General features: G+C 36.8%; 1 protein-coding gene across 1 annotated transcript in view; it reads left to right on the top strand.

Moving 5' to 3' along the window:
* Nucleotides 1–17,703: 17,703 nt before the first annotated feature.
* LOC107059645 (uncharacterized) overlaps nt 17,704–18,799 on the top strand; it is a 17,916-nt gene continuing 16,820 nt past the window's right edge. The window contains exons 1-2 of the mRNA XM_015306365.1: nt 17,704–17,735; nt 18,282–18,791. Of these exons, the coding sequence (XP_015161851.1) occupies nt 18,285–18,791 (507 nt within the window). The 5' untranslated portion in view covers nt 17,704–17,735; nt 18,282–18,284. The remainder of the gene's footprint in view (nt 17,736–18,281; nt 18,792–18,799) is intronic.

The following is an 18,799-nucleotide window of genomic DNA, read 5'->3' on the forward strand; positions in this document are numbered from 1 at the left end:
TTTAAGGCCATGGTCACAATACATTCCATAATTAAACACCTCCACCATAAGTTGATCAAACCAAGCAAGAACAATTTTTATCCATAATATGAGATTAAGCCAACTTACCATCCTCCAAAGCCATAATAACCATTACTCAATTCCCAACAATTCTATCACCACAAGGTGATTCACCCATAATTTGCCCATAAGGCCACAATCCTCAATTCATCCATATACCAACAATTCATCGTAAATATATATACAAAACCATATAAATCAACAATACAATCCGATCTAAACACAATTTCATCAACATTAAATCATAGGCATTAAACCCACTTCATAAGCAAATTCTAGGCTTTTAATGAAAACATGGGTTCTTGAAGAAGTTTCATATCAAATCATCTTAAAATCATAAATAGAACTTCAATTCACCAATATAATGACTTTGAAAACATTTTACCCATGAACCCATACCTAGAATAGAAAATAGAAGTTTTGTTCTTTGAAGACTTTTGAAACCCTTTTTAATGGACTCCTTGAAGGAAAGATAATCAAGGATCAAGGGTCACCATACCTTTGCTATGATCTCCCACGAAATTTGATGAAGAAAGCCTTGAATCCAAAGCCCTAGCTCCCATTTCTTCTTCTTCTTAATGGAGGATTGTAGAGAGGGAAATGTTTTAGGGATGGGAATTGAACTAATGGTATCTAGGAGATAATATATGTCATTTGGAAGAATGGTCCAACACTTACAAAAAAAAAGAGGCGGGTGAACAGTAATTTCGGTCACTGGAAATTTTGCATTTCCTGCCGGACAGATTTTACGAAAATGGGCATAACTCTTCGTCCGAACTTTGAATGAGGTGAAAAGAAGTGCGTTAGGTAGCTAACTCAAGGGGACTTCCATGGATATGTTATGGGCCACCCAATTATTTGTGTGCTAGGAGATATGACCCTCCAAAGTAGACCCTCGAAAAAGGCTTCACTTGGAAATTTCGGATTTTGATACGGTTGCTCTAAAATTTGGTTAGACCCATTTCCCACTCAATTTGACCCCCTAAACAAGAATATGAAGTCGGATTTTCGAAAAACGAAACGGATCTTTTTATATACAGCTAAACAAGTTTCCGGTAACTTCCGAAGCACATTTTTAAGAACTTTTTGGGTCAAATTCAAATATAATCATTTCATTAAGTTACCTCAACTCCAAACTCACAATGTGAGGCTCTAGTTTCACTAGTTCGTTTTTAGGGTCGTTACAGTTTTAAATGTTTTATGCGTAGCTTCCATACTTAGTACATTCTTGTGCTAACCCATATTTCTATCTTTTCTACAAATGTAGGGGGTTGGTTCATGAAGATGGGATCTATTGGTTCAAGCTTGGGAATAAGTGATCCTCCAAGCTAGTTGATGAGTCCTCAAGTTCGGGGATAAACATCTTACTTAGTATATGCCTTAGTAGTTTCTTTATAGTTTCATTTATAAACTATGTAAGGGTTGTTTCCTTATATGTCTAAGTATTCTACTGTATTAGATTGCCAATTAGACATTGTTTAGGCTCTTTTTGACTTTATAGAAATGACTTCGATTCTTGAAGAAAAAGTTTTAATTTTCTGCTTTTATTCTATGACATATGCAATGATGTATGCTAAGGGCTTGTATGAGACCCCTTCGGGGTCAAGTACGCCATGCCACATCTAGGGGGTAGTCTCGGGTCGTGACAAACTTGGTATCAGAGCATAAGTTTTTGGGATAATTTAACTTCATGTCTCATAGGCCACATCGAGTATAGTCTTGTTCATAACTGTGAAGCGCGCAACACTTATGAATGAGAGGCTATAAGATGCGTAAGATTCCACTTATTCATTACTCTTGACTCGTTCCATAGAGCCTATCTCTATAAGATCTCTCTGTCTTATCCCTTGTCCAGTGGTTTTCTAGATGTGACTACATGCATGATGAGTTTGTAGAGGTAGTCTCTATTTTCTCATGTTGTATGAAGTATGTTTGAGGTGGAGATTCTCTCCAAAGTTGTGTATTGTGTGTAATATTGCATACTTGACTTCATAATATGAATTAATAAACATGCTTAGGTGTGTTCTTATGAAATAGCATGTTAGCTCCTTATGTGGTGTTAAACTTGCTTAGAAAGTGGAGGAGGTAGTTCCTTCCATGTTTATGTGAATTAACGAGGTTTGTGCATTCTCATGAAAACTTATGATTTTGAATAAAGTTGAGTTTGTGTGAATTGCTTCCCTCATGTTTTAGTGCATTGGTTATAAGTGATCTATTGTACTTCATGAAAATAAGACATGATCATGATTTAACAAGGAGTCGAGAAATTCCTCTTTAAATGAATGTTATTGAAAATGGGAACTTGCATATGAGCTATATGATGGCATATGAGCATGTTATGACTAGGAGAAGGTAGTTCCTCCTTGAACATAACTAAACATGATAATATCATGCATATGGATTGAGAGATGTAGATTCCTACTTCCTTATATTTGCATTGACTATGTTGTATTTGAGTTAAAGTTCCTTCTTTTTGAAATGATGCTCATTCTGTGTGGTGTGTCTTCGTGATTGTACATCACTTTGATGATTATGTGCTTGTTGGGCTGCTGGTTATGAGTCTTTGATTCATTAACATGTTTTAAGTGTCATTCGGGGACGAATGTTCCCAAGGAGGGGATATTGTAACACCCCGTAAAAACCTAGTAAGACCTAACTAGGGCTTGACTAAATCTAGTAGGTTGAACTAGAGCCTCACATGTTAGTTTATAGTTGGAAACTTGTTTAAATGATGAAAAATGGATTCCGAAGTTAGTTTAGTGATTTTAGAGGTCAAACGTCAAGAAACGACCATGACGTCCGGAAACTAGTAGACTAAACGAGGTCTAAGTTTGAGGGTTAGAGCCAAGGAAGAGGACTAGGGCAGTCCACTCTTTCATGGACACTGCCTAACCTTCAACGACCACTACCATGGCTCGTGGTGTGGCTCGTGGTAGGCTAGGCAGTGGATGAACAAAGGCTTCCCAAAACCAGCCCTGCCACACGAGCCACTTCACGGCTCGTGGTGATGACCATGGCTCGTGGTGGTGCCTTAGATTTTTTGGGGTTAAAGGGAAGGTTTCCTAGATACTCTATCATGACCCCGAGAGGCACCAGGGCTCATGGAGCCTCACATGAAGGGCTTTCCGTTAGACTTATAGTATAGTGTCAACTTCAAATGGTCATATCTCTTATCTCAAAATGAATTAGCAGTACCATGGCCTATAGAATTAAAGGTATTTGAGTCCTCTTTCCAACGCCATCAAGTTTGTCCAATTCCGATTTCGAAGTAAAAAGTTAATCCCGAAATAGTGAAGCTCTGTCAGGATGAAAAATCATCACGACCCGTTTCACGGGACGTGCAGATGATCACGGTCCGTGTAGGCTTCAGTGATGCCATTTCGGCAGTTTCCAGCAAGTAACTTATTGGGACTTTTCCCAATTGTTTTATTTCAAGGATATCTTGTTTTTCCCAAGTCTAGGATCCCTATTGAAGTCATTTTAACCCCAAAACTCACCCAATTAAAATCAATTATTCCAAGACCCAACTAAAACCGCAACTCATTTTCCCTCCCAAATATCTTCTCTCTCAGAAACCTCCATTGAAGAACATAGAAGGAGATCAACTAAGGCTATGAGCTGGAAGATTTTCATCACGAAATTTGTGGGATTCTCTAGCTAAGGTATGGGAGTCCTTTATTCTTGGTTAGCTATCACTAAGAAGCCCTTTCAACTAAGTTTTCAAAGTTGCCCAAATTTCTAGGTTTTCAATCAAATTCGTGGGTCTGTTTATAAAATCGATTCCATTGATCTATGATGGTTATTTATGATTATACATGAATGTTTGTGAATGAATTTATGTAATACTTATGGTTTTTGAACAATTCCCCACAAGACCTATGATTTCCCTTTCTTTCTCAATTCTAAACCCTAGCTTGTGTTGAATAATGATTGAAGGATGAGAATATAGTATGTTATTATGATATTAATTATCGTATTATGAGGTTATCCTATATGATGTATGAATATCAAGAATATAGGGTTGAATCTTGAAGAAAGCTTTGAAGGCTATGAATGAAGGTTTTCAATTGGTGAGTAGTCTTCTATTGAATTGTTGATCCACTTATGGTGGAGGTGTTTAATTATTGTGTATCCTTAGTATGAATGGTTTGATCCACTTATGGTGGAGGTGCTTACTTGCTAGTATGAATTGTAGTGTTGAGATAAGGCCCCTCTTCCCTACAACCCAAGATATGACTAAGAATGATATGTTATGAGTATTAATGAGATTTTATGAACATGGTAGGTCTATATGTTGAATTGTATGAGGTTCTATTGTGGAAGGACCCTACCCACATAATCCCCAAATGACTATATGATTCTGTACATGCCATGAATGATGTACTTGAATGATGAATATTAGATAATTTGATTTTCAAGGTCTAAGATACTTAAATGCAATATATGAGAATTGTGTATGAGTTGGGATATTATGTACATGTTGTGACCCCCTTGAGAAGGGACGTGTCTATGATGATAATGATGTTGTTGTTGTGCCATTGTGAGGAAATTATGCACACACACACTCCATGCATATATATGAATATGATATGTCTATGGGGTCAATTGAAAGGCTAGTTCTCATATGCACCTTTATATACTATTATGTATGTGTTGTACATGACCTTGATGATAAGATATGACTATGTATGATATGATTTGCTATGACTAGAGTAGCATTGTTGTGTTGAATGAAAGGTTATCCTCATAAAACACTATATGTATCATGTGAAATGTTTACTCACATTCTAATGATTCTAAGGTAAAAGGTAGTTCTCACTTAAATGAATCTATGAGCTATTTAGTGTGTTGTATTGAACGAAGGGTAAAGTCTACCTTCACACATGTAGATACAATTCCATAATAATTATATATAATTGGAGAATAATGCTTAGCTCCGAGTGGATATGGAAAGTAAGGTAAATACGCCCCCGTTAATGCAATTGGCCGGATCATCCAAAGGAGTCTCATGAGGTGGAAGGTCTCCCGTTAATGTAATAGGCGGGGTTTCTTTAAGTAATCTCCCTATCCCAGAACTGTATGCCCTCATAGGTCTTAGCTAGTGGATCCACATTATAGCTATATATGTTTAGTTTTACCTTAGGTTAGTAAGATGCCTTCTTTCGGTGTGGGGTTATATGACACCGGATTCTATGTAGGTCACATGGTCTATGTCGGTTGTTGCTATTCTCCGTATGTAATAAGATAATGTATATGATTTGAACTATACTTGTGATTTCTTGATAAGTTTACTTAGTAAGAGTAGGGTTATGAGACTTCACTTTTATATTGCACAAGTAAGCTTTGAAAGGGATTGTGGGTTGGTTCATTATGCTATGGTAAGACATGAAGATATGTTGATTGGATTGTTGTTATGGTATGACTCTCCTTATGTATATGTAATGAGTATGATTATTCCTTATGTATGATTATGGATTATGATGAGGTCTAAAGTTTATATGTGTCACCAAGGTGATTCTAAATGGGTACTTAGTATAGTTGGTATTATGGGATGCCAACTATACATTGCACAAGTATTTCTTTTAGGGTTGCTAAGGTGATGTTTCCATTATGTTATGAAGGTTTATGTGAATGTGATATTGGATATCTGTTTTACATTGTAAATACATGTTAGTTACCATACATTGCACAAGTGTGTTTTAGCGGTTGCTTATGTGTTGATTACTTCATGATGTGATGGTCTTGGTATTTTACCGAGTATTCTTGTATAATTGGAGGCTATTATTGTGAAGATTGGGATGTGTATCATATTGATATTGGAGACTATGCTTGCTGTTATAATGATATCTCTCAGGTTATAATGAAATGTATGTGAGTTGCGTTATTGGTTGCATTCTCCAACTATTTCAAAGATGATGTTAAAAAATGGCATAAAGCATGATCAAATAAAATTCCCCTTTTCATGCATGATTTAATATTGTATGCATAGCTTCCATACTTAGTACATTCTTGTGCTAACCCATATTTTTATATTTTCTACAAATGTAGGGGGTTGGTTCATGAAGATGGGATCTATTGGTTCAAGCTTGGGAATAAGTGATCCTCCAAGCTAGTTGACGAGTCCTCAAGTTCGGGGATAAACATTTTATTTAGTAGATGCCTCTGTAGTTTCTTTATAGTTTCATTTTTGAACTATGTAAGGGTTGTATCCTTATATGTGTAAGTATTCTACTATATTAAATGGCCAATGAGACAGTGTTTACACTCTTTTTGACTTTATAGAAATGACTTCGATTCTTGAATAAAAAGTTTTAATTTTCCACTTTTATTCTATGACGTATGCAATGATTTATGCTAAGGGCTTGTATGAGACCCCTTCGGGATCAAGTACGCCATGCCACATCTAGGGGGTAGTCTCAGGTCGTGACAAACTTGGTATCAGACTGTGGTCTAAAGTTGATATGTGTCACCAAGGTGATTCTAAATGGATACTTAATATAGTTGGTATTATGGGATGCCAACTATACATTGCACAAGTATGCTTTTAGGGTTGCTAAGGTGATGTTTTCATTATGTTATGAAGGTTTATGTGAATGTGATATTGGATTTGTGTTTTACATTGTAAATACATGTTAGTTACCATACATTGCTCAAATGTGTTTTACAGGTTGCCTATGTGATGATTACTTCATGATGTGATGGTCTTGGTATTTAACCGGGTATTCTTGTATAATTGGAGGCTATGTATTGTGAAGATTGGGATGTGTATCATATTGATATTGGAGACTATGCTTGTTGTTATAATGGTATCTCTCAGGTTATAATGAAATGTATGTGAGTTGCCTTATTGGGTGCATTCTCCAACTATTTCAAAGATGATGTTAAAAAATTGTATAAAGCATGATTTTAAATGAAAACACATTTTCATGCATGATTTAATATTTTATGCATAGCTTCCATACTTAGTACATTCTAGTGCTAACCCATATTTCTATGTTTTCTACAAATGTAGGGGATTGGTTCATGAAGATGGGATCTATTGGTTCAAGCTTAGGAATAAGTGATCCTCCAAGCTAGTTGATGAGTCCTCAAGTTCGGGGATAAATATCTTATTTAGTAGATGCCTTAGTAGTTTCTTTATAGTTTCATTTTTAAACTATGTAAGGGTAGTATCTTTATATGTCTAAGTATTCTACTGTATTAGAACGGCCAATGAAACAGTGTTTAGACTCTTTTTGACTTTATAGAAATGACTTTGATTGTTGAAGAAAAAGTTTTAATTTTCCGCTTTTATTCTATGACATATGCAATGATGTATGCTAAGGGCTTGTATGAGACCCCTTCGGGGTCAAGTACGCCATGTCATATCTAGGGGGAAGTCTCGGGTCGTGACAAGTTTTTGGAGTCGAACAATTATTATAATTTTCATATAGAATAGTACTTTTTGATATTTTTTCTCTAAGCTTGAGAGGGTTTTGATGACTTGAAGATCCAAAGGGTTTCGTCTTCAAGATTTGGATTTGGGTCTTTTGTTTTCTTTGATTTTGGCGTGTATTAAGACTTAAATCTTCATACCCAGTCTAATGCAAGCTCAATTTGGTATAAATTACTATCTCTTATACATGTGTGGCTAAAACTCCCAATTCTTGGGGTGTGATTTAGCGAATATGGGTCAAGATAATTGTTGAGTCTTGCTTGGTGATAGTCTATTCATAGTTTAAATGTGATTTCTTTTAGTGGTTGTGGGTGAATTTAATGAATTTGTAGTTGCAAATACAAGTTTATTTATGTGTTTTCGACTTGCTCAAGAGAGAGGTTGTACAACTAAAACCACTAAGTTGATGGCCGGTATGAGTGGGTCGACATGAGGTTCAGCTCGAGAGAGTGAACCCTAGTCCCATGTCCACACACTCAGCTCGAGAGAGTGAGTGGGTTAAGGCGTAGGCTGGTCTTCATGCGGCAAGTGGGTGTCCGAGAGAAACGCATTTGAAACGGGGTAAGTTGCTCGAGAGAGAGCTTATCCCCTTTAAAGTTTTGCCTAGTCACAATTAATCTATGAATCTTCTATCGAAAGCATGTACCCAATAATATTTCTTAACCCGTATTCCCATCACATCCCAAGGACCCCCTCTCATTGCTTATAAATCCTTGTTTATTTTGTTGTTTTGACTTACTTGTTACAAAACCCCATTGTTAATTGACACTTTTGTGTCCCCCATTAAATTATAATGTTTTTAATCGTTAATGTCTTTAGCTACGACTAGTTAGAACTAAATTTTATTCTTCTATTAATTCTCAAAACCACTCTCTTGGGAACGATCCCAACCCTTGGTTGGGTTACTAAACTATTGTACAATCATAGACACTTGCATTGGAAGTTGTGCCTTAATTACGCAAACATCAAAACTTCGGTACCACAGGTTCGGCTTATTCACTAGTCCCCATGGCCCATACATTACCACCTGAGTCCGAGAGTTTTACACTGCTTACGGTGACTTAGTACCCCCGAGGAAGAAGAAGGCCAGTGCCTTCAAATCGGTGGAGTTTGTGGTAGTTTGGGGGAAGACAATGGAATACAGTAGCGATCACATTAATGTTGTACTTGACAGGAACACAGATGTCGAACACGCATACGAGGGTATGGTCACCTCACAGAGGCTAGATTACCTCAAGGGCTGGCTAGCTTTCCTCATTTCTGACACCTCCCCGAGGTGGATTGAGGCTGGAGCCCCTATTCAGAAGAAGGACTTGAATATAGCAGCCCAGTATTAGTTCAAATTTATCAGCAGTTCTCTCATGCCCTCACAAAATAAGTCTATCCTTCGCCACCTAAAGGCGGCCTGTCTCGGGTCCATCATCACCAAGAAGTGGCTCAACTTGGGACTTATTATAGAGTAGGAGATGGCCATAAGGGCCAAACAGCGCCAGACGTCCCTTCCATTCCCAGTGCTTATTATAGAGCTATGTTGGTGGGCTGGAGTTCTTCTTGACGAGAAGAGGGACATTGGGGTCACACCCACATCCTTCACGGACATCTGGCTCATTGAGGCTGAGTACATATGGGATGAGGCAGATAGGAGGAGAGCAACTCTGATGGACACATCTTGGAGGTAGACATGCTTCTTTGAGGGATACGTCCATTATAGGCTCCAGTGGAGCGAGTGTTTATGTTGTATCAGGCACTAATGCCTCGACAGATGGAGCGACTGTGTAGACATGATCATTCTTTACTTCCCTCTCTGTTGATTTTGTGATTTCTTTAATTTTTAGTTGCATTTGAGGACAACTGCTTTTCTTTTGTGAGTGGGGTGAGGTATTTCCATACCTACCTCTTGTGTTTTTGATTTTATTTGTCAATATTGATATTCTCTTTTGTGGGTGGGGTGACGTATTTCTATACCTACCTCTTATGATTACATTTTATTTGTATATATTGGGTTTTGTGATCTATATTTGTGTTTTAATTGTGTTTGGATCTGAATCTTGTGGATGTTTCTTATGGCTCCTTGTTTTGAATGGAAATGGTTTTGACATTTTGAAAAATTTTGTGCCACCTCTTTTGTGTGTTATTGTGGCTGTTCTTATGCAAATTTGAGTATCGATTATGACCAATACCGATGACTTGAATAGTGCTCTTAATTGACCAAACTTAATGCGCGGCTACGATGAGGCCAAATGAAGTTGCCTAGACGATATGTGGACTTTTTGCATCTCGTTGTGACTAGCCGGTTATCGAATGGAGTCTCTTGTGATGAACATTGCACACTAGCCCGAATGAGTCTCATTTGATCTTGGTGCCAGTGCCTTGTGTGATGAGCTTACTTTGAACCTTGTGTGATGACACCTAGAATTTGCCCCGTTGGACTTGTTGACTAAGTGATGCAAGCACTTGAAATGATCTTAGGCAACAATTTTGAAGAGTGAAACAATTTGACAATATATCTCTTTTGTGGCCAATCTTGTGAGATGTGTGAACCTTGCTTTGCACCCCCTTTGGGCCTTATCCCTTTTCTTGGAAGAAACTTGAACAATTATGATCCCTCTTTATCCATGCACCTATAACTCTCATGAAGTGTGGTTTGTTTGAATAGCCAACGTAGGCCAAAAGCCTAAGTTGGGGGTGTGGTGAAAACAGAAGGAAAATCAAGAAGTGTGAAAAATCCCCCCTTTGAGAATGGTTTTGAAAAGATGGAGCCCCTCCATGTAAAAAAAAAAGAAAAAAACGAAAAGAAAAGAGAAAAGAAACAAACAAAAAGAATGAAAAAGTTGTGAATTAAGTGAGGAAAATTGCAAAATAAATGGGGTGTCCGGTAATTCATAAGAAGTTGAATAATGGGGTGGATTATGAGCATGTTTGAAATGTTAAAGAAAAGGAGAAATGTGATGTTCAGGCCACACTTCATGAAGGTAGTAGCCACTGAACCTAAATGACCATACGTTTACACTCAGCCCCATTACAAGCCTTTAAAAGACCTTTGTGATCTTGAGTGAGCTGAATCAAATGTTGATTGAAAAATAAGGGCAAACCTATGGGTGAAATCATGCATATGTTCATCTTTGTGAGTGTGAGAGTCGTATGTGATTCTGGAACTATAAATTATTGAAGGATTGTGTGTGAATATGGAATCATCTTTTTTGTGAGGGCATTTGAGTACCTTTGTTGAGCTTGAAATTGCATTTGAAGCAAGTATTGTGAACTTGAACATCTTTGATAATGGTGAGTCACAATTTGAATCTTTGAGTGGACATTTGATCATTGCATGAGTAAGTTGAATCTTGTTGTGTGCAGTCATATTGAGTCTTATGCAGCACTGTTTGAGACATCCTTATTGAACTGCTGAACTTGAGTTTTACATGAGGACAAACAAAATTTTAAAGTTGGGGGTGTTGATGAGTCCTGGATTTGGACTCATTTAGGGCTTTGTTTTTATAGATTTAGTGTCCTCAAATGCATAATTTGTGCCATAAACTGATGTTAAACCCTTGATTTTTAGGTATATGGATTGAGGAACAAAGCAAGGACACTAACAGGGAAACAAGAACAAAATAAGCTGAAGAAATGAAGAAGGGCGAGCATGAGGATCGCCAATAGGACTCGGCGTGTTGCGTAATGGCTCATTTGACCGCCTAAAGTTCCAGTGTGCCAAACCCTGAAGAATAAAACTAAATTGGCGATGAAAAGGAGCAGTCGGGGAATCGTCGAGTAGTTCCTGAAGAAAAGATAGATCGCTCAAAGTTACAGGTCATGAGGATGTTGAATGCAAGGCGAAAAGGCGATGAAAGAGGTCAAAGGGTGGCTCGTCGAGTGGTTCAGCGAGCCAGACTTACTTCGCAAAAAGGACTTTCGTAGATTATTTTCGGCGACTATAAATTTGAGTTTGAACATTTAGCTAAGTATCTTTTATGAACTTTATCATCTTTTTGACATCTGGGAAAAATGTGAGGGTTTTTGAGAAGACTTTTATCCATAGTTTATCCTTAGCTTTGAAGGATTGAAAATATTCACTTTTGAGAATTTAGAAGTGGGTGTTTAAGATTCATCAAAATGGAGCATTGTAAAGACGAAATCACTCTTACCAAGTTGATGGATAATCGATTCGGTAATACTTTTTATCTTTTTATGATGTTTAGCTAAAACCTCAATTCTTGGGGTGTGATCATGTGATTATGGGCTGAAATAGTTTATGGGTATTGGTAATTGCTAGTTTAAATGCGATTTAAAAGTGGGTCTAATATTTTATTGTGGTTTAATTTAAGATTTTTAGTTGCAAATGCAGTTTTATTCTTGTGTTCTTGGCTTGCTCGAGAGAGAGGTTTTAGAACTAAGATGATTGATTAATGGTTTGTGGGTATTCGGTTGACATGGGTTCAACTCGAGAGAGTGAATCCTAAACTCAATCCCACACATTTAGCGAGAGAGTGAATAGATTAAGGCGTGGGTTGTTCTTCATTGTCATGCTTGTTGATGTTCTAAATAAATCACCTGATTCAGGGTAGTTGTTCGAGAGAAAACTATCTCCCTTATAGTCTAGCCTACTCACTGATATTTAGCTATTTATTAGTAGTTCTAATTACCCATATGTCTATATTTGCCTATAATCGATCACATCATGAAAATCTTTCTCCCTCTTGTTATTTCATAGTTTTTGTGACTGTTTGTAGTTTATAATTACAACCAAATCCCCCTATTTGACATTCCCTTTAATTTGTGTAATGTCTGTTCCGATAATGTTTATTCCTATGTCTGATTAGACTGCATTCATACTTTTTAATTGAATTTTAAACACATATTTCTCCCTGTGGGATTCGAAGCCAACTCATTTAGTTGGATTTTATACTGATTTACGATCGTTGACACTTAGAATTGGAAGAAGTTTCTTTGAAACATTATTAATAAGTACGCGAGTTTCTTTTTTTGGCAGAATGGGTGTGTGGGTTGGGATAGTGGAGGTAAATGGGATAGTTGGAAGGAAAGTGGGGTAAGGGTATATTGATAAGAATATTATTTAATTATTTTTAAACTAACAAGATTTTAAATTTTCTTTTCTTTAAAATAAATCTACATTAAAATGTGACTCTATATTTTTGTCATTTTCAAATAATATTTTAAATAAATTTAATAAAATAAGATAAAATTCAAAATATTTAATTTAGATTTATAAAATATTTTAGCTATAAAAATAGTATAAAATTTAAGTTCGATAAAAAATCAGACGTCTACAGTTTTCTCTTCTTTCACTGGAAACATGAAGAAGTAGACCACAAGACAAGTTTTGATTGGACTCTTATTTGAAATGAAAAAAATGTGGCTGAGTCCTTGTTTTGGATAGCCTACATATCCCGGGGTATAAGGGAATCAGGCCATGTGTATTTCAAGGGTCAAAAAGGTAATGGGATATGCTAAGTTCAAAGATTCATGTGAGGTTCTATCAAAGTTCTGGTTTGCGGCTCCTATCATTACATCAAAATATAAAAGTTAATAGTCAATGAGAAATTACAAGTATAGGCTCATATCTATGCAACTTTTCTTGAATCTTGACTTCACTCTTCACTTTGAGTCTTGGTATTTCGATATCACGATCTAGCTCCTTCTAGTGAGTACCTTGATCTTGAACTTAATTTGAGTCTTCAAATTGACATTCAGAGTGAGCTTTTGACACTCTTCAAAATGACAATTTGAAAAATGTTCTTGAATGCCTACATGTTTTCTTAATCAGTAGTTGAATAGAAGCAGATGTCAGGAAGTCAAGCTGCTACGTGCATTGAAGAAGCTGATTCTAGCTATCATGGAAATTGAACGTTCTAAAAAGAGTTGAAACTTTGTTGATGAATTTTAGATCCATATTTTCCTTGAGAAAACCTGCAAATCATCACAAACAATTTTTTTTGCCCTGGTTTTTACTAGAAATTTTTTGTGAGTTATTAGCAAATTTCAAAAATAGTGTATTTACCCCCTGCACTATTTATATTTATCATTATAAAAGTAACTTGTCCACGTGGGCACATATATAAAAAGGCTCATAAGATATTTCCTCTTCCCTTTTCCCTATTTATTTATAGAATCTTTAATTTGATTTAAGATCATTTTATGATCAATCACTATTTTCTTATCTATTTTCATATAGCTACGAAGGGGTGTAGTGATATGATAGTTTCTCATACTAAAATGAACACAAAATAATAGAAAATTCTTACTTAAAAAATTTCATACTAATTACTAAATAAATATATGAAAAAGAAAGAATATATGGAACAATTCATAGCCAATGAAGAGGGAAGACGAAAATATATGTTCATTTTATATTCACTCTAGTATTTCATTTGATTAAAATCACTTGCCACCAACACTTTACTTTCTCCGATCATTTTTACTTACATATATATTAAAATAATTATTATCATTGATATATTATCATATTATAAGTAAAATTGAAAATCTATTTTTGAAATAGTGGACTTTAACATCAAAACTAATAATTCAATAGACTACGTTGATGTCTGTTGTTTTAGCAAAATTAGAAAGAAACACGTTGATGACCGTTGTTTTAACAAAATTAGGAAGAAACACGTTGATGCCCATTGTTTTAACAAATTAGGAAGAAAGTCCTTCGTTTGAAGGGAAAAATAATAAAAATGGAAAAACAAAGAAGAAATATCTGATGAGTCTAGGATTTCGACTCATTTAGGGATTGTTTTTCATAATTTTATTGTCCTCAATGCCTAATTTATGCTCTAAACTAATGTTAAATATTGATTCGCAGCAATGAAGGCAAAGAAGAAAGGTAAGGACATTACCGGGCAAAAAGGAGCGAAAAAGCTGAAAAAGTTGAAGAAAGGCAGTCCTGGTGATCGCCAAGACCACTTGGTGAGCCGCCGAGTGGCTCTTCAGCTCGCCTAACATTCTAGCATGCCAACGCTAGGTAAAAACCTACTTGGAGATAGAAATGGACAGTCGGCGTATGTCACGACCCAGGGGTATACCCTAGATGTAACATGGCGTATTAGACCCTGAAAGGCATGACACAAGACACTTAGCATATCATAACATAAAGTAAATAGAAATGACGCGGAAATTTTAAAACTTTTCTTTACAATCGAAGTCTTTGTAAAAGCAAGCGTAAGTCTTTAACACTTTGTCTCAAACCATCTAATAAAACTTTGAACAACTCCTGGGACACAACTCATACAATAGTCTAAAACATAAAAGAAAGACATAAAGATAATGGTGGCTTTATCCTTGATGCTATGAGGACTCACCAAATCTTCAACTCCTTTGCACTTCTAGGAACCTATCCTCAAGAATGGAACTCAAGATCGCCGGACCCTACATTCGATGATGTAGGCAAGAGTATGCGTTCGTACAAAATGTACTAAATATGTTAGCTAGCATAACATCATAAGACCATAACAAAAGTGTTAGCTAACATAAGACATAAGTATAAGAGACAATAACATAATTGTAACGACTCGGAAAATGATAGAATGAACTTGAGCCTTGACGTTTGGGTTAGTGGGAGCTTAGGTTGATGTTTATGCTGTTTTAGAACTTAAATGGAGCTAGGTAGCATCCTAGGGTGCAAGCAAGGGACTAGGCTAGCGAATTAGCCTAGTGGACTGCCCAGTTGACCAGCCTTTGAGTAATCCCACTGGAACACACGAGCAAGGGGCAGATTTTTAAAGTTACGACTTTTAGGGTCAACTTCAAATGATGATATCTTTAGCTCAAAATGAATTATGTGAGACCATTACCTATCCAATTAAAGGTATCTGAGTCCTCTTTCCAACGCCACCAAGTTTGCCCTTTTTCGATCTCGGAGTAAAAAGTTATGCCCAAAATAGTAAAGCACTGTTAGAAAGGACGAGCTTAGACGGGTTTAGTGGAAACTTTTAAATGGGTCCTTATTTCTTTTCCTAAGTTGAGCCCCTTTTATTATATGCCTTTCCTAGCAATTATAAAACCCTTCTAGACCAAATTCTTCCATTTTAAGTCACTCCAATTAGAATTAAAAAAGAAACCCAACTCCTCTCAAATATTTCTCTCTCTACAATCCTCCATTTAAGAAGGTCAAGAACTTGGAGCTAGGGCTTGGATTGAAGGTGGTTTCTTCATCAATTTTCTTGGGGAATCTTAACAAAGGTATGGTGACCCTTGATCCTTGATTATCTTTCCTTCAAGGAGTCCATTAAAAAGGGTTTCAAAAGTCTTCAAAGAACAAAACTTCTATTTTCTATTCTAGGTATGGGTTCATGGGTAAAATGTTTTCAAAGTCATTATATTGGTGAATTGAAGTTCTATTTATGATTTTAAGATGATTTTATATGAAACTTCTTCAAGAACCCATGTTTTCATTAAAAAGCCTTGAATTTGCTTATGAAGTGGGTTTAATGCCTATGATTTAATGTTGATGAAATTGTGTTTAGATCGGATTGTATTGTTGATTTATATGGTTTTGTATATCTATTTATGATGAATTGTTGGTATATGGATGAATTGAGGATTGTGGCCTTATGGGAAAATTATGGGTGAACCACCTTATGGCTTTGGAGGATGGTAAGTTGGCTTAATCTCATATTATGGATAAAATTGTTCTTGCTTGGTTTGATCCACTTATGGTGGAGGTGTTTAATTATGGAATGTATTGTGACCATGGCCTTGAAGGCATAGTATGAGAAATTGAAGTGTTATCATGACATTGTATGAATGAGAGTTCAATGAAGATAATGTGATCATGTTATGAATGTAAATGTGTTACTATTGAAAGATTATTTCTCAATTTGACACTCATGAATGTTGATGATAGAATATGAAGGATTCTCCAATTTATTGCATATCTCGAATTGGTAGAGCTTGTGCATCCTTTTCTTGTTTAAATGATTATATTGTTAGTTGTGGAATCCTCGAATCGGTAGGCTAGTAGCACCCTTCCACTCATGATAATAATGAACATTGGAATCGGTAGGCTAATGGCACCCTTCCATTAATGATAAGTAATGAACCTTGGATTCGGTAGGCCTATGGCACCCTTTCCATAAAGGTTAATGATGAGACTTGAATCGGCAGGCCCATGGCACCCTTTCAAGAGGAGTTAATGAGCTTTCCTAAATGAACCTTGAAACGGTAGGCTTAAAGCACCATTTCACATGTTAATGAATGTAATTTGGAGTTGGTAGGCCAATGGCACCTCTCATATGTGATAATGTCAAGGTAACAACTATTCTATGGGAATGTAGGCTAAGCACCGAGCGGATTTGGTTAGATGGAAACTCCCCCGACAGTTAGGCATGAGTTTCAATGATCGTCTACCTTATCCCATAAACTATGTGCCCGCATAGGAAGCTAGTGGATCCATTAAGCTATATATACCGGTCTTCCTTAGGCAAGTAGACCACCTCTTTTCGGTGTGGGGACTCATGACACCGGATTCCATGACAAGCTCTCATGGTCTATGTCGGTTAAATGCTTACTTCCCATCATGTGAGATTTCATTATGGTTTCTTGACAGGTTCTACAAAGTGTAGGTAGTAGTATGGGATGCTACCTATACATTGCACGAGTAGGCTTGGAGAGGGTCATAGTGAGTTTCTCTAAATCCTAATGACTGTGACATGAATGTACCCTAAATGAGGTTATTAAAGAATGTTGGCTCTTAAATGCTTAATATGTTATGCATGTTATACTTGGGTTATATTACGAGTTATTTTCCCTTGTCATGTCTTAATTAATGATATACCTCTTATGTATGAATATTGTGCAAAGGTGAAAGAAAGGAATGATAAGTTACTTTAAGTGACCTAAATGTGGTGCCTTAGTATGGATGGTGGTATGGGACGCCATCCATACATTGCACGAGGTATAGCATAAGGGTTTCTTGAGGTGAAGGTCCAAGGTAAAGGTTTTCATGTTGATATTGTTTAAAGGTGATATTATGACTTACTTGATGTTATGCTTGTCTTGTATGTCTTTTATGCTATTGTTCATGATATTTCAAAAAGGTGGCATAATGCATGGTTTCTAACTAAAATGTCCCTTTTAAAGCATGTTTTGCATGGTCATCATACTTAGTACATTTTGTGTACTAACCCATATTCTTCATATTTTTACTATAAGTGTAGGTTCCGGCAAGTGATCCCTCCTAGCTAGTTTGAAGTGTTGGATTGCTTTCCTCCAAGACTTGGTATGTCCTCATGGATTCGAGGACAAGACTTTTAAGTTCTTTTGTTCATGTAATAGACACTTTTAGTTTTGTTTTGATTGTAAAGGGCCGTGTCCCTACTTATGTTTTTGTTTGTGTCTAAGATGGCCATGTGAGACTTAGACTTCCGCTGTGTGTTTTTAAAGTTGTTTTAAGAAGTTTAAATGTGTGGATGTAAATAAGTTTTTTTATTATTCCGCACTATTTTCATTATTGAATGCAATGAATGACTATGTGGCTTGTATAAGACCCCTTCGGGGTCGAGTACGCCTTGTTACGACTTGGGGGTGCTCCCGGGTCGTGACAAACATGGTATCAGAGCATAAGATTTTGGAAATGTTTTTTTTAGGATCGATGTCTCACATGCCACATCTAGTAGAGTCTTGTTCATCGGTGTGAGTCGCGACACATCTATGAGCGAGAGGCTATAGGATGCTAGAAGTTACACTTCTTTCATATTCTTAAAGTCGTGCCTTAGAGTGTGGTTCTATAAGTGTTCTTATCCTTATCCTTCTCTTGTGTTTATAGGATATGAATACAAGAGGGAGACCCGCAAGGAGAGTAGGAGAAGAGGATGTGAATGAGGAAGTTCCTCCCCAAGTTGTGCAAAATGGTCAAGGTGTGCAATGCAATCAAGTTCCTATAGGTGAGCAAGAGAATGAGGTTCCGGTGGTTCCCCCGGATATGACCAATGAAGAGATTAGGTCGGCTTTCTTAATCTTGGCCCGAGCCATGGCGGCTCAAGCGACTAGAGATATGGGGCCTAGGGTGAATGCTAATGAGGGTACTATGGCTTCTAAGTTGAGAGACTTTGTGAGGATGAATCCTCCGGTGTTTCTAGGTTCTAAGGTGGGAGAGGATCCCCAAGAATTTTTGGATGAAGTGTATAAGGTAGTGAGTGCTATGGGGGTGACTTCAAGAGAAAAGGCGGAGCTTGCCTCCTATCAATTGAAAGATGTTGCCCAAATTTGGTTCACTCAATGGAAGGCTAATAGGCCGGTGGGAGCGGATCCTATAGAATGGGAGGAGTTTAAGGAAGCCTTCCT

This window comes from Solanum tuberosum, unplaced genomic scaffold, assembly GCF_000226075.1.
Source record: "Solanum tuberosum cultivar DM 1-3 516 R44 unplaced genomic scaffold, SolTub_3.0 scf00030, whole genome shotgun sequence".
Lineage (NCBI taxonomy): Eukaryota > Viridiplantae > Streptophyta > Magnoliopsida > Solanales > Solanaceae > Solanum > Solanum tuberosum.